This window comes from Cervus canadensis, chromosome 1, assembly GCF_019320065.1.
Source record: "Cervus canadensis isolate Bull #8, Minnesota chromosome 1, ASM1932006v1, whole genome shotgun sequence".
NCBI classification, from domain to species: domain Eukaryota; kingdom Metazoa; phylum Chordata; class Mammalia; order Artiodactyla; family Cervidae; genus Cervus; species Cervus canadensis.
Window position 1 is genome coordinate 51,874,103 of NC_057386.1, and position 17,290 is coordinate 51,891,392.

A 17,290-nucleotide genomic window follows, 5' to 3' on the forward strand; every position below is an offset into this window, starting at 1 on the left:
GGAGTGGGACTGCTGAGTCCTAAGGCAACTCTAGTTCTTAAAGGAGCCTCCATACTGTTTTCCATGGTGACTGCACCGACTTACATTTGGGGTGGTCTGGGAATACATGTAAATCCATGGCTGATTCATATCAATGTATGACAAAACCCACTGGAAAAAAAATAATAATAATAATTTAAAAAATAAATAAATAAATAAAAAATAAAAAAAATAAATAAATAAAAAGAGAAAACCTTTTGTTGTTGTTGTTGTTGTTTTAATACCAGAATCGGCAAACTGCTTCACAAACCACCGCAGCACTTCCCTCTCTGGTGCTTACCCAACTCTCCTGCAGTTCCCTAAGAATGCTGATAAGAAGATCAGGAAGACTGCCTCTGATCATTCCATACTCTTATTTATATTTCCTGAAGGGAAAAGCACCTTAAATGGTTTTTTTCAAGTAATAACACTCTACAAACAATAAGCAAGTCTGAAAATATTTACCTCTGCTGCCAATTATAAAAAGACCATTAGCAACCTCAACAACTAAAAATCTCTAATTTACAACTAATCCGATTCCACAAATTGCATCTTCCAGGACAGACCACCTAAAAAATGACTTCCTGTAAACAAACCATTCTGGTGTTTTATTTTGAAAATAATTAAATCCTTATTTTGCTCTTTAACTACAAGAAACTCACTTTTTTGCTACAAAGGGCAGAAATTTTTATTTTCAAAAGACACAGAAATAATCCCCAAGTAGGAGCGCATAGGGATCCTACCCTCCACATCCAGATGAGCCGCCCTTGCCTGCGGCTGTGGGTCTGTCTGTCTGTCCTGCCCTCCTCATCCACTTACTATGCTTGCTGACCTATGTGGGCCCCTGCCCGCAGTGCCTAAATTAAATCAGAGGAGTGCAGACTGTAAACAGTTACAAAGTAAGTGTTCTGGAACACACAGGAAGGAATACTTAAATCTGCTGGAGGCGATCAAAAGTTTCATGCGTTTTGGAGTTTCAGGCCAAGCGTCTCAACTTCTCCCACCTCCCGTTTATTTAGGGTGAGCGATTTATTCTGGCTTGCAGTCCTGAGCTCTTGAAAAAGCTCTCAGTCCTAGGCAAGCCAGGACGTCTGGTCACCCTACCTTTTTCAGCCCTGTTCTTCTCCTTACAATCAGGAATCCATCAATAATATTCATTGTCTGCCTGCTGTATGTTTATCTTCCATCTGTGTCCACCCCACCAACGCCCAACCACTGCACTTTGCCACGAGTAATCATCAACCTTTCACAGTAAGGGCCCTCTACCCAGATTCTTCCACCCTGGAAACGTCCTGGTTGCACAAATACCCCTGAAGAAGAAAGGACCATCACCCTGGCTGCAGAAGGTATGCGGACTTGAGGCAAATCAAATCCCACTCTGCCAACAACTCGACTCTAGGAAGACAATACAGAGTGGGGAAAAAATGGAAAATGCACATACAAATTCAATCTATCAAATCTCCTATTTATTTTATGCAAAGTTTTCCCGCTGCTTATTAATGCCAGCTTTCTCTCTACCATTTAATCTCTGCTTCCATTTCATTCTTGGAGGCCTGTGATTATTCTAATTCAGCATTTGGATGACTTCATTTCCGCTCAAGTACACCCAGGTCAACTTGGATAGAAAAGAAAGAGGAGGAGAAGAAAAATAATCAGCTAAAAGCTATTAAATATCAGCCGTATGCCTCATGATTGGTTTTAAAGGCAGCAGTGAGGTTAGCAACAGTCAGAAACTCACCCCTTCTGTCTCTGCCTGCATATTAACATTTTTTCTGGGGCTCTCACTCTTCTGGCTTCGAATGTAAATAAAGTACCAATGGGCGGCCCGTTTTCAGCTAATTCACAAACACCAAGTTTGAATACACAGAGCTGTAAAAATATAGAGGGTGGTAACCTGACAAATCCAGCCTTTCTACAGAGAGACTAATTCTCAGAGGACAAAGAAAATGGGGGGGGGGGCGGGTAGGGAGATAAAAAGAGGCAGAAGAGAAAGAAAGAAAAAGGAAAAGCATACGCAACCCATGTAATGGAGTACCCTATTGGTGGGCCGAGGGGTGGGCAGGAATCTCCGTATCAGTGTTCACTCCACAAAACAATGGGATCCGATTTCTATGCCAAGTCTAAATGAACTGAGCTTTCTCCTCCGTAAGAACCACTCCTCGCACCCACTGGCACAAGCTTGAACCGTGATTTCTCAGACACTTTCAGTTCCCACTGAAGTACATCCAGGGGGAGAAAGGCTTCTTTCTCATGCTAACAACTCCATTGTAAGTGACGTCTTCAAGCTGCCAGGAGGGCTCTGGGAAGGTGAGCTGGAGGAGCCCTTAAACCCCTTCTCCCCGAGGCTCATTAACTCCTTCCTGCCCAAGGGTCTCCTGCCCCTGCCTCTCCTCTTCCAGCCCCCTATAAAAACTCAGTGATGCTAAACCGCACTGGGACACATGGTACAAACACACAGCCAGAAAGTTTGGGCCTTCCTCCTCTACCTTCTATGCACATGCATGTGGTTAGCATGATCTCAAAGTTGTCCCAGCTTGTGATCCAGAAAGCATCCTATTTTTCTATTTGTATATTTTAAAACACTGTTAACTGAGCAATAATAATGTCTGATGCGTTTGCCTAACAACAGCTGGCTATATTTTATACACTAAAAGGGAAATGGGAAGTTTTCCTAGAAACCCACTCATCTATTTCAGGAGCTCATTTTTTTAAGCAGGGGGAAAAAAAAGAGGATTTAGGACAAGTTAGGTTGGGGTGCTCAATCAATCTGCTGCTAACTCAACTTCCTCCATGGGCTGCAGCAGAAATGGAGGAAGAAGCTGACCAGGAAAACAGAAAGCTGTTTGGCAAGAGGGTTTACCTGCAAAGCCGGAGGCTCATATTACCTGTGGGCTCTGTTTGTTTGCCGTCACCTGGCCCAGGAGGCCCAGGCCCGCTGGGGAGGCAGGAGTCCCGTTTGCCAACTGTGACTTTCCACCCTCAGCAGCTCTGCCAGGGGTCACAGGGCAAACCAAGTCCCCTCCCCCATATGACACACGTCCGAAGGCAGAGCCTGACACAAACCAGCCAGAGATTTAATAAAGCACCAGGACAGTGTTGGCCTTGTTCTGAGCTATTACAGGAGGAAAATTTAAACACACAAGTAGCCTTCAGCATGGCTGGTCAGGGAGGAAAGAGCCAACGGCCCTTCCTGCTGCACTCTGGATTTGGAAGTCAAGGTCCGAGGGACGTCTCGGCCCTCCAGAGCAAAGGCCCGCAGGTGACAGGCGAGCCCAGCACGCCAACCACTCACTTTCCAGGGAGTCCGTGTGTGCAAGCCACTTCAGAAGACGCTGGCCTCGTGGGGGCCGTGAAGCCCACCAAGGACAGACAGGACTTTTGTTTTCCAGGCCTGGTCGGAAAGAACCGCACGCCTCCCAGAGCTCCGTGTATCTATGACTTGCCTTAGGAAGCAATAAAATCACAGTCCGCTCTCAGGAACACAGTGACTTGCTTATTTATTTTCGCACACATCTCCTGCCTTTCCCATTTCAAAGGCTTTAGATATTTTTTATTCTAGATCCTTCTCACACACACACACAGCATCAACAGGAACATCCATGTGGCGTCCGGGGGCTCCCGCATCGTGTCTGCACGTAAAACCTGGAGACAGAAGAGACGAGGCAGACCCCATACGAGTGGAATCGATGAGACCTCATTCCATTAAGCAGACAACTCCTTCTTGTTTTCCATGCTGGCAAACATTCTCCCCTCGCCAAAGTTTTCCAGCACCATTCTCTAAGTCAAGCTGACGTCCCTTAGGGCGCGAAGGCCCCTTTCGGTCTCATGTCCACGGGGCTCGCCTTCGATGAGAAACAGGGGGACTTTGCAGACCTCCTTCTCCTTCGGGGCCTGGCCCTCCCATCGGCCACAGTGAGGGGCTGGCCCAGCAAGGGTTAAAGCCCTCACGTCAAACCCGCACTCTCGGGCACTGGCCCAGAAGGGACATGGGAACCAGGGCAGCCAGTGATAAAGGCCGGATTGTAGCAGACCACTGAATTGGAAATGACTTGTGGGCCTAATGAAACAGAACTTTGGCAGCAAAACAGAATGAAAGGAATGAGACAATAAAAGGCTGGAACAAAGGGTGCAGAGTCGGTTCAGCTTAGCAAAATAAGCTCACTTTGTTGGTGGGGAAAGCCAAAGCCGATTAGGATAAACCAATGACTAAGCGTAAGTCTTCCAAACTAATTACACAGTTCACCATGTGAAGTATAATTGGGAGCCTCCAGATGCGGGCTGCTCTGCTTTCAGAGAGTTATATAAAGTGAGAATTACCTAGCGAGCCCGCACCGAGCAGCCCTCTCGTCGAGGTGAACGGCTGAAAGGTGCACAACGGCTCCATCTGGGACGAAGCCGAGAATTCATTAAGTTTAAAGGCCCCTTTTTGATCTCCCAAATCCTATAAGTGAGAATTTTAGAAACCAGTACTTGAAGGAGGGGCCTAAAGGGGAGAAGGAGGAAGCTCTGGAACATGGAGCGGCTTTGATCCCAGGGCTTTTTAATAATCGCCACGCCGGGCTCATCCAGACGACAGTGCAGGGGGAACAGCGCCCAACAGCCCGACCGATGGTCGGGGTTTGCATGCGTGTATCGAGAGCATCACTGATGTGCCATTTTTCAGAGCGGTCTATAGACATCATTCTTGCTGGCGTGAAATCGTCAGCACAGATAACATCCACTAGGAAACCTGAAGCAGTAAAATAAATTACCGGAGATCAACATTCCTGACAAATGAACGTTCTCCCTCTGAGGATGGGGGCTGCTCCTGGGTAAAGTGGGAGATGAAGTTCTATAAATGCGCAACTTGGGTGAAAATGAGTGACTCTGCAGGCTGCACGACCGTGGATGACTTACTGACCTTTCTCAACATCAGCTTCCCCATCTGCATCAGAGATGCTCCACCCACCTCACCTGACATCCCGGAGAACCAGATTTTTTAATGCATTAAAAACCTCAGCACAAAGCAAATGACCCTCTAATTCAGAAACAGCGAAACACAGGACAGACATTCACGCTGACGTCTCAACCTCACAACCCCGCATCTGCCTTCATTTAGATCTAGCACACGTAGTAAGAAACTGGAAACAGTTTACAGTTTTCCCAGACCTTACTCAACGGATGAAGATTCCAGCTTTTTCCAAGCAGAGAATCCCTGCATCGCCCCTGGATCCTGAAGTGCAGAAGTTAAGTCTACCAGGGTTACAGCTGTTTTGCTTACCATTAGTACACCATGCTCATTACTACTGATAACATCTTGTCTTGGTTACAGTCTACAGATACCGCAGATACCTATCTATCCATCTACCTACGTAAGTTTACTTAAACACTTCCTAAATTATTCAATTTTCAAGCTTGAAACCAACCTTAGGAATAATCGAATACAAAGGCTGGCAAATCATGGCCCATGGGCCAAATGGGGCGCCAAACTTGTTTTCATAAATAAAGTTTTATTGGAACAAAGCCACACAATGGTTTGTGTGTTGGCTACAGCTGCACGCTCTATACAACTCAAGTGGGTAGCTGTAACTGAGCGGAAACTATTTACTATCTAACCCTTTACAAGTTTTCCACGCCCTCCCCTGGGCAAGAAACTGAGGCCAGGAAAGAACCGGCCTGTTAAGGCGCTGCAGCAGCGTCCGCATGTGGTCATGGCCAGTATGAGGGTCTGGGGTACCTCTTCTTACTTTCCTCCAAAGAGGGGGCCCAGATAACTCCCCAGGGGGTGAGAACGGCACCGAAGCCAGCAGAGCCCTTCTGCCGTGACCACACAGTCTCCTCTTAAATACAAACAAGTAGCAACACCCCTAACCTGGGGGCCGGGTTGTAAATCTCTGGGAAGCAAGCGGGAGAAAAGCACGAGAGGCAATGACAAGCCTCCCACGTGAGTCATCTCAAGCTCTGGGTGTGCAGTCCTGCACCTACTCCACTTACAGTAATGCCAGATTCAGCCCTCCAGAGCTCAGCCCCAGGACAGCCGCCTTCCCCATCCTGATGGCCACCTGAAATAAACAGCGGAACAGCTGCCACCTCGGGCAAGACGGGAAGAGGGAGAGCAAAGAGGCCTGACAAGGAGGGAAAACCGTAAAGAAGGCGGCAAACTCTGAACGGAGGCTGCGGAGGGGCGGGAGGTTCTGGACTGGGAGGAAGGAGGGCATGCATTCTGGCTGTTACACTGCCTGGTTCAGCTGGGTGACCTTTGCTGAGACTTCACCCCCCTGACCTGTGTTATCCACCCCTGCAAATGGGCTGCTGGGGACACCCAAATTCGCTGTGCGGAAGCAAGGAGGCCATGCAGGACCAGGTTCCTGGCACTGCCCCTGGGCACCCAGAGGGGCCACCATCTCTGCCTCTGCTGGGCACCCTCCCTGCCCTAAGTCTACCTCACGGTCGGTAAGCAGTTGAAACAGGGCCTAAAGTTTGGGTTCTGCTATTAGACAAGCCTAGAGGGGAAGTCTGTGACCTTTCAGGAGGCTGTGACCTTGAGTCAAATATACAGCGCCACCAAGACTCTATTTATGGGCAGGCCCCCCCCCCCAGCACCCCAGAGAAGAATTAAGTGAAATAATGTAAGTCAATGGCCTGGCCCATGGAAGAAAGAAAGTGGACGTCTAGTCGCTCAGTCATGTCCAACTCTTTGCAGCCCCATGGACTACAGCCTGCCAGGCTCCTCCGTCTATGGAATTCTTTAAGCAGGCATACTAGAGTGGGTTGCCATTCCCTTCTCCAGGGGATCTTCCCGACCCAGGGATCAAACCTGGGTCTCTTGCATTACAGACAGATTCTTTACCGTCTGAGCCACCAGGGAAGCCCGACCTGGCCCATATCCAACACTTAACACGCGCTCACTAAATTATTCACTAAATTACACCTTCCTGATGTGCAGTTAACCAACTGGAGAGAGCCCCAGACAAGGTGACACAGTGGGGAGTGTGCACAGGTGAGTGAGTAAACCTTACACAAGTGTGTACGTGTGTTTTCTGCGTCTCCCTCAATCAGTCTGTCAGTTCACTGTTACTCCTCTCACAGGCGCAGGGCTCACTCGCGGCCCTTGAGGCCCAGCAGCAGGGTCTCCCCTTCTGGGATCCTTCTGGACTCAAGTGAATTACGCCAGAATCCTGAGAGGCAGTGGGCCCTGCCACACCAGCCATCAGCCAAACAAGGAACAAGCTTCTCTGAATACAGACTCAGCTAACCCGCAGAGCACAGAGACGCACCAGGCTACCAATACATGAGCGTACACAGTGTGAGGGCTGGGATATGTTCAAAGGCCTCCTTAGTCCTTCAATGAAACACTTGGTAGGGTTACGCATCGTGCTGGAATCCGCAGATATTACTGCAAAATTAACTGAGACGCTTCAGACCTGGCGAGTGCCAAGTTAGGGAAGACAGTCTGTGGCCGTCTGCAGACAAGAGGACGCGGTTCCCAGGGAAGGGATGGCCGCTGCTGCGGGTTCACTGCTCCCCGCCACCAGCCCACGGGCTGAGTCACAGCGCTAAGTGCTAATGAAGGACAACGGACCGACAGAGCGAGAGAGAGAGGGGAGAGAGAAGGAGAGGCCAGCGCCAGGCATGTGTGGAGATGTGGCAAGTACGAGCCTGTTAGGGATATTCTAACAGCCCATCTGGGCAGCATCAACTTTCCTGACACCCGCAAATTGGCCCGTGAGATTACAAGGCAGGTTACGGCTAGAAAAAGAAATCCCACTTCGTGTTTGCAAACACTACCCCCCAGCCTGGTTTTAAAGGCGGAAACGGTAGCAACGAGGGCCAGCACTCCAGAGCCTTCCATCATGCAAGCTGTGTTTTGTCTCGTTAAATTATTTCCAATCTCTCTCCCTGGGCAGGGTGGGGCTGGGGGATGGACCCATCCCCCTTGGCTCTCTAAACCAGTCCTGAAGAGCAGCTAGAAAACGGGCATCAGCACACTCAGCTATTCTTTACACCCGCCAGAATGAATCAGCCCCCAACTGGCAAGGCCAGCCAGTACCGTGGGGAAGGAGCCTTTCATAACCGACCCGGAAGGGCAGCTGAGTGCCACTCGGAAAGCAAGGCTGGGCGGGAGGCGGCTGCAGAGACCGACGAACGCCAGAAACAGGAAACAGGCTAACCAGGAGTCAAAGCCCGCCTCCCCAAGAGGAGTCCACGACAGGCCTCTCCTGGAGATGGGCCCCCAGCTGGCCACCACTGCGGGCAAACGAATGAAAGCACGGAACTTGCAGGCCAGCGGGTGGGCAGCCGTGCCGCCTTTCTGCCACCCAGGGCACATGTGACGGGTGTGCCAGGGGTGATGAGTTACGGAGCTTAGGATGGTGACTTCCAGGACCCTGGGCAGGCGGCCCTCTTGCACACCCGCCCTGCGGCGGGGGCAGGGGCAGACGACACAGGCCTGTGCAGAAGCAGCCCATCGGCGCCTGTGGTCCAGGACCAGCTCCACAGCTGCTCAAAGACACAGAGGCGGCAGGCCTGCGCGCCACTCATCCGCCAGCCTCCTGGGACGCACGAGCCCGCGGGGGGCGCCGCACGACAGCCAGCAAGGCTCGGCACCCCCAAGCTGCCCTGTGGGGGCCCGGGGGAAACAGTCCCCCAAGGAACGGGCCCCCCTCAGGAAGAAGCCACCCTCCACAGCCGTGGGGCCTCCCCGCCAAGCAGAAAGGGGCTGAATGAATCACCCACGGTGACGCACCCTGTCTGTCTGTCTGACTGACTCTCACACACACTCTCACGCTCGGTTTCCTGACTCTTCTGGGGCCTCCTGAGTCGCTCCCGGCCCAATCCCCCTGCAGAGCCCAGGGGATGATCACGCTGCTGTCTCCTAGACATCCTGACAGGTTCGCGCCCAGCATCTTCCCTGGGTTTCCTCAGGCATTTGACAGGGGAGGAGGGCTCAGCCCCCGGGGAGCCTCCTCTCTCAGTGCGTCTTCCAGAAAGGCCCAAAACGAAGCCCAGCGCACACGCAGAGACCAGCTTCTGAGGGAGCTCCTGTCCTGAGACTCCCAGCTCAAAGTCCCTTCCCAAGCCGGCGCTGGTCCCATCAGCTCCCGGCCCAGGCCCCACACGACCAGCCAAGGCTGGCGAAACCGCACTCAAAGGCTGCTCTGTCTGTTCCTGATGGCACACAGGGCTCCATGCCCACCACAAGCCGGGCTCTTCCATCTCGGCTCCTGCCGAATCCCATTCCCATCTTGATAGCCAAGTCCAAGGACGAGGCTCTGGAGGACACAGTCGTGGCAAGGGCAGGGTCCACAGCAGCCACTTCGAAGGATAGAGGAGGCTGCCCCTGCCCCCACGCACCACTCACCTTGCCGAACTGCTCGAAATACTGCTTCACATCTTCCACCACCGTGTTCGCAGACAGTCCTCCTACAAAGATTTTCTTTGTTCTTGTGACCATCTGCAAGAAATGACAAGAGGAAGACATGGGTTAACTTGGCTATCTGAAGCCACGCTCACTGAGCTATTGGACAAGCCTCTCTGCATACTTCTCCAGAGAGGAAGGCGAGGTGAGGACTATCTCAGCCGCCCACAGCAGGCCCTTCAGACGTCTCAGGATGCCAGAGACAGTCACGAGGAATACCTTAGGCCTTCAGGCCGCAACCTGAAAGCTGGCGTTTCATGCAGATGGAGAGTGGACTTCAAAGCCTCACTGGCCATAACACACAGCTTCATTGTGATGTGAGGCCACATGTCAGAGCTATTTTAAACCAAAGAGACGCGAACAAAGGAGAACTATGTGCATGAAGACACGCTGCCCAGAAAGTACCCATAGAATGTGTCAATAAGAAACTCACATGTAATTCACAACTCTGTGCAGACTGCCTGCAACAGAGCCACTCCGGGTGCTGGCTGGTGTCTGCCAACGGGACAGGCGCTGGGAGGGATGGCCCCCCGAGCCCGCCCCCAGGGTTCCTGTCCTTCCGGATTTCTCACCTTTCACCTTGACGTGTCCTACACTCAGCCAAGCCCAGCTGGTCCCCAGGCCTCCCCACCTCTGTCCACGCAGGCTGTCCTTGGGAGGCCTCTCCACACCTGTACCTCCCATGCCAAGCTGACTACTCTCCAAGACCCAACACTCCTCCAAAATGCCAACACCGATCTGGCCGCCCCACCCAAAGCTGAGTCTCTCACTTCTGAGCCCCCTAATGCTCACACACTCGCTACTTTCCACTCGGTGCTAAAGTGAGTGTGATAATCCTGCCCTCCTTCCCTCCTCCCCCAGACTGTCTCCCTGCAGTGCAAATACAGGGCCAAGCACACAGAAGCCCACACCCGACGTTTGGTGGATACAAAAACAAATGAACTTCTGAAACGGTCCCCCTTCAAAGTCCCACCAGCCCCAAAGCAAAAGGAGGCGGACGTTCAGTGATGTCAGCTCTTCAGAGCAGGACCAAAAATCTTACATGGGAGAGTGAAAGACAACAAAATGAATTTTATTCTGAAAACTAAGGCTACGTGGATTTGGGGGTTGTTTTGTTTCTCTTTAAATGTCAAAATAAAAAATGTAAAACTCAGTGGACACAGGATCTCCCCAGTCTAGTCACACACAATAAAAACACAACATCTTAAGTCAATGAGTAGATTCTTGTCACAACACACACACATACACATCAAATCACGTTGGAGAGCTTCCCTGGGGGCTCAGTGGTAAAGAATCTGCCTGCCAATGCAGGAGACACGGGTTCAATCCCTGATCCAGGAAGATCCCACGTGCTGCAAAGCGACTAAGCCTGTGCGCCGCGATGATTGAAGCTGCGCTCCAGAGCCCGGGGCTTGCAACTTCTGCAGCCCGAGCGTCCTGGAGGTGTGCTCTGCAAGAAGAGAAGCCTCCACAGTGAGAAGCCCGAGCGCCACAGCTACACGGGAGGCCCTGCTCTCTGCAACTAGAGCGAAGCCTGAGCAACAATGGAGACCCGCCACAGCCAAACATTAAATACAGAGATGAAAGCATTTTTCAAAAATCGTCACATTGTACACTTTAAGTTATCTCACCATTTTATTTGTCAATTACACCTCCATCAAGCAGGGGAGAAAAATATTTTATGAGAACATACAAAGAAAACCAAGACTGAAACCCAAAACCAAATCAATGAGAGGAATCTTTGAACATTAAAAGAAAAGCCACCCACCACGTCACACATGTCTATGAAAAGTCGATGCAGGATGCCGAAGTCTGGGGGGCGGGGCTGCCTGGACCCCTTATCACCTAGTCTGCCCCCGCCATACACGTCTGCGGAGACAACGAACCAACAACCCAGCCCAACAGTCACTCGGCGGAGCGACGCCTGAGAGCATAGCCGTCAAGACAGACCGTGCTAAGGAGTGTGAAAGGCGCTGGGGAGCTGGCTTCTGTGTCCCAGTCTGAGTGTGACCCCGGACAGTCCCCCCCTTGGCTGGGTTCTGGGCGCTGCACGGAGGTCCTCTACCAGACCTCCCAGCTAACCCTGAACCCTCCTGAGTCTGCGGGCCCGGCGGCCCCAACAGGGAGGCTCCCTGACCCGGGGCCCTCACATTTCAGCTCAGCGGCTCCCAGACGGGACCCAGGCCACCAGAGCCCGCGGACCGAGCCCGACCCGGAACACCCCCATAGAGGGTGTCCTCCACTGTCTTGGGGACACGTGGCCTGATGACTCTCGTATGTTTCTCTGCTGGGGACCGCCAGGCAGTGGTTGGCACGTGTGTTTAAAATTGTCCTTTACTATTTTTTTCACCTTTTCCAGATGAACAAGAGATTATATACTGTACATCAGGACATCCTATGAAGATCCCACCAGTGTCCACATCACTAAGCTCCTCTGGCCAATGGGCAGGCACATTATCTAGCTCCTTGTTCATTTCCTCCCTTGTCTCCCTGCTTATCCATCAGTCTCCCTGGGGGGTCAAGGTCACCTTCACAGTCAAGCTCCACCAGACCCTCACCTCATCTAAATCTCTCCCTACACTCACTAATCGCCAAATTTTACTAACCTGACTTTCCTAATTTCCCTGTTACTCCAGGTGTTTCTTGACTTCCTACTTTTGCATTCCAGTCCCCTATAATGAAAAGGACATCTTTTTTGGGTGTTAGTTCTAAAAGGTCTTGTAGGTCTTCATAGAACCATTCAACTTCAGCTTCTTCAGCATTACTGGTTGGGGCATAGGCCTGGATTACCGTGATGTTGAATGGTTTCCCTCGGAAATGAACAGAGATCATTCTGTCGTTTTTGAGATTGCATCCAAGGACTGCATTTCGGACTCTTTTGTTGACCATGATGGCTACTCCATTTCTTCTAAGGGATTCCTGCCCACAGTAGTAGATATAGTGGTCATCTGAGTTAAATTCACCCATTCCTCTCCATTTTAGTTTGCTTATTCCTAGAATGTCGACATTCACTCTTGCCATCTCCTGTTTGACCACTTCCAATTTGCCTTGATTCATGTACCTAACATTCCAGGTTCCTATGCAATACTGCTCTTTACAGCATTGGACCTTGCTTCTATCACCAGTCACATCCACAACTGGGTATTGTTTTTGCTCTGGCTCCATCCCTTCATTCTTTCTGGAGTTATTTCTCCACTGATCTGCAGTAGCATATTGGGCACCTACCAACCTGGGGAGTTCCTCTTTCAGTATCCTATCATTTTGCCTTTTCATACTGTTCATGGGGTTCTCACGGCAAGAATACAGAAGTGGTTTGCCATCCCCTTATCCAGTGGACCACATTCTGTCAGACCTCTCCACCATGACCCGTCCGTCTTGGGTGGCCCCACATGGCATGGCTTAGTTTCCAAGCTGTGGTCCTGTGATCAGATTGGCTAGTTTTCTGTGATTATGGTTTTAGTGTGTCTGCCCTTTAATGCCCTCTCGCAACACCTACGTCTTACTCAGGTTTCCCTTACCTTGGACATGGGCATAGCAAACACCCTCTTTCAACAGCACAAGAGAAGACTCTACACATGGACATCACCAGATGGTCAACACCAAAATCAGACTGATTATTTTCTTTGCAGCCAAAGATGGAGAAGCTTTATACAGTCAGCAAAAACAAGACCAGGAGCTGACTATGGCTCAGATGATGAACTCCTTATTGCCAAATTCAGACTTAAATTGAACAAAGTAGGGAAAACCACTAGACCATTCAGGTGTGACCTAAATCAAATCCCTTATGACTATACAGCAGAAGTGAGACATAGATTTAAGGGACTAGATCTGATAGAATACCTGATGAACTATGGATGGAGGTTCGTGACATTGTATAGGAGACAGGGATCAAGGCCATCCCCATGGAAGAGAAATGCAAAAAGGTAAAATGGCTGACTGAGGAGGCCTTACAAATAGCTGTGAAAAGAAGAGAAGCGAAAAGCAAAGGAGAAGAGGAAAGATATTCCCATTTGAATGCAGAGTTCCAAAGAATAGCCAGGAGAGATAAGAAAGCCTTCCTCAGTGATCAATGCAAAGAAATAGAGGAAAACAACAGAATGGGAAAGACCAGAGATCTCTTCAAGATAATCAGAAATAGCAAGGGAACATTTCATGCAAAGATGAGTTCGATAAAGGACAGAAATGGTATGGACCTAACAGAAGCAGAAGATATTAAAAAGAGGTAATAAGAATACACCGAAGAACTGTATAAAAAAGATCTTCACAACCCAGATAATCATGATGGTGTGATCGCTCACCTAGAGCCAGACATCCTGGAATGTGAAGTCAAGTGGGCCTTAAAAAGCATCACTACGAACAAAGCTAGTGGAGGTGATGGAATTCCAGTTGAGCTATTTCAAATCCTGACAGATGATGCTGTGAAGTGCTACACTCAATATGCCAGCAAATTTGGAAAACTCAGCAGTGGCCAGAGGACTAGAAAAGGTCAGTTTTCATTCCAACCCCAAAGAAAGGCAATCCCAAAGAATGCTCAAACTACTGCACAATTGCACTCATCTCACCTGCTAGTAAAGTAATGCTCAAAATTCTCCAAGCCAGGCTTCAGCAACAGGTGAACCGTGTACTTCCAGATGTTCAAGCTGGTTTTAGAAAAGGCAGAGGAACCAGAGATCAAACTGCCAACATCCGCTGGGTCATTGAAAAAGCAAGAGAGTTCCACAAAAACATTTATTTCTGCTTTATTGACTATGCCAAAGCCTTTGACTGTGTGGATCACAATAAACTGTGGAAAATTCTGAAAGAGATGGGCACAGCAGACCACCTGACCTGCCTCTCGAGAAACCTATATGCAGGTCACGAAGCAACAGTTAGAACTGGACATGGACCAACAGACTGGTTCCAAATAGGAAAAGGAGTATGTCAAGGCTGTATATTGTCACCCTGCTTATTTAACTTATATGCAGAGTACATCATGAGAAACACTGGGCTGGAAGAAGCACAAGCTGGAATCAAGATTGCCGGGAGAAATATCAATAACCTCAGATATGCAGATGACACCACCCTTATGGCAGAAAGTGAAGAGGAACTAAAACGTCTCTTGATGAAAGTGAAAGAGGAGAGTGAAAGAGTTGGCTTAAAGCTCAACATTCAGAAAACTAAGATCATGGCATCTGGTCCCATCACTTCATGGCAAATAGATGGGGAAACAGTGGAACCAGTGCCAGACTATTTTTTGGGGCTCCAAAATCACTGCAGATGGTGATTGCAGCCATGAAATTAAAAGACGCTTACTCCTTGGAAGGAAAGTTATGACCAACCTAGATAGCATATTAAAAAGCAGAGACATTACTTTGCCAAAAAAGGTCCGTCTAGTCAAGGCTATGGTTTTTCCAGTGGTCATGTATGGATGTGAGAGTTGGACTATAAAGAAAGCTGAGCGCCGAAAAATTGATGCTTTTGAACTGTGGTGTTGGAGAAGACTCTTGAGAGTCCCTTGGGCTGCAAGGAGATCCAACCAGTCCATCCTAAAGGAGATCAGTCCTGGGTGTTCACTGGAAGGACTGATGCTGAAGCTAAAACTCCAATACTTTGGCCACCTCATGTGAAGAGTTGACTCATTGGAAAAGACCCTGATGCTGGGAGGGATTGGGGGCAGGAGAAGAAGGGGACAACAGAGGATGAGATGGCTGGATGGCATCACCCACTCGATGGACATTAGTTTGAGTAAACTCTGGGAGTTGGTGTTAGACAGGGAGGCCTGGCATGCTGCGATTCATAGGGTCGCAAAGAGTCAGACACGACTGAGCAACTGAACTGAATTTTCCTAATGCATTCGTTCAACAGATACTACTACAAGCAAAGTGCTGGAACTTACATTCTAATATGGACTTTAATCCACTTTAAAATGGAGATATAATAATTAGCCTACCACACAAGATTCCTGTTAAATTAAATAACTTATACCAAAGTGTCTAGTGGGACACCTCAGAGATGCTAAATACATGGTCACTGTACCTGAATCCAAAGTCAGTTACTAAATCTGTCCTTCAAGCTCAGAACAAACATGCAGTAGAAACCTTTTATCAAACACGTTGATAAATCAACCCTTGTTGCCCCATTCTCTTCCACTATCATTTCAAAAACACTTTCTTGCATCTCCACGTGGTTTCAGATTGGCAAAGACTCCCAACAGTTTCATTTTATATTTTTCATTCCTTTTTTTTAGCTCCAGCAAAGCAACTAAATATCTATAAAGAAACACTAATGTGATCTGAAAACATGCACTCGTGGAGTTCTCAACTTAAAGCAACTCTGGAGAGACATTTCGTAAAACGAACCCATGGCCTCATTCAGACATGGTGTAGAGCCAGGTGGGTGTAAACAGCTGGCCCTATTTCTATTCCAGTCGTTCACACGGATGCAGAGATTTAAACGACCAACATGTGTTCATTCTAAATAACAGAAGTCAACAGTATGTTCATTGCCCAGTAACTGGTGAAACAAGAAGGTCCCCTCTGACACCCTCTACCGTTGCCCTACAGCCATAAACCTGCCAGGACAGAGCCCTAAATGCTGGGGAAGACACCCAGTTATAAATCTACACAGTCCCAAAACAGTCTTTAAAATATTTTTAAAACAAGGATGAGGAATTCCAGGCCCCAGACAATGCACCCAAGTGACTAAAACATCCTCTCCAGGAACCAGCTCAGCTGCGGAGATGGGGCCCACTCTTGAGCAAACACTGAAAGCAGACTGATTCAATCAAAACCTTCCGAACGTAAGAGGCCAGTGGGAAGATGGGCAACACTTGGTCAGCTGCTCGCCGACGTTGCGGCTTCAGGAGAGGGGGGCGCGGGCCCTGCAGGTGACCCCTCCCGCCAGGGGCGCTGAGGGAAGCGGGAGTGTTGCACTTCATCAGTTCTGGCAGCGTCACTGCCACATGGGCAGCTCGCTGCTCCAGGATCCCCACTTTGGAGAGGGATGCAGAGGGCAGCGGAGGATGCTGGAAGCACATGCTCTCCCATTTCTCTCCCACCTCCGTGACTGCTGAGGACAGCAGGAAGGGGGCAGGGCGGAGATGAGGCGTCCAGTGTCTCGGCGTACTCTTAATGAATGAAGGTCCTCAAATCCCCATCAGTGCTGTCAAGGTTTCACTTCTATGTATGTGTGTTCTTGCATGTGTGTGTGTGTGTACATGTCTTGGGGGGTACCCCTCTGTTCCCCATCCTTGAGTCTTGGCTTCTATTTACCCCAGGAACCATGCAGCACCCCCAGATCTTTAACCCTCTTCTGACCTTGGAAACAGCGAGCAGGCCTGGTAACTTGCTGGCCCCCAACTCTCTAGTCCTTGGTATTATAAAAAGTCCTCTCTGCAAAAGGGAACCCTCTTGCACTGTTGGTGGGAATGCAAACTTGTACAGCCACTATGGAGAACAGTGTGGAGATTCCTTTAAAAATTGGGAATAGAACTGCCATATGACCCAGCAATCCCACTGCTGGGTATACACACCCAGGAAACCAGAATTGAAAGAGACACATATACCCCAATGTTCATCGTAGCACTGTTTACAATAGCCAAGACACGGAAGCAACCTAGGTGTCTGCTGGCAGACGAATAGATAAGAACGCTGTGGTACATATACACAATGGAATATTACTCAGCTATTAAAAAGAATGGATTTGAATCAGTTCTAATGAGGTGGATGAAACTGGAGCCCATTATACAAAGTGAAACAAGCCAAAAAGAAAAACACCAATACAGTATACTAACGCATATATATGGAATTTACAAAGATGGTAACGATGACCCTATATGCAAGACAGCAAAAGAGACAAAGATGTACAGAACAGACTTTTGGACTCTGTGGGAGAAGG

The 17,290-nt window shown here is 49.3% G+C and overlaps 1 protein-coding gene across 8 annotated transcripts in view; it reads right to left on the minus strand.

The window, feature by feature from the left end:
• MSI2 (musashi RNA binding protein 2) overlaps window positions 1–17,290 on the minus strand; it is a 399,418-nt gene that overhangs the window by 246,313 nt on the left and 135,815 nt on the right. For all 8 annotated transcript variants that reach the window (XR_006272279.1, XM_043483356.1, XM_043483336.1 and 5 more), the window contains exon 6: window positions 9,359–9,451. Coding sequence is in view for 7 of the 8 variants with exons in the window: in XM_043483356.1 (XP_043339291.1) it covers window positions 9,359–9,451 (93 nt within the window). In the remaining variant the exon portion in view is untranslated. The remainder of the gene's footprint in view (window positions 1–9,358; window positions 9,452–17,290) is intronic.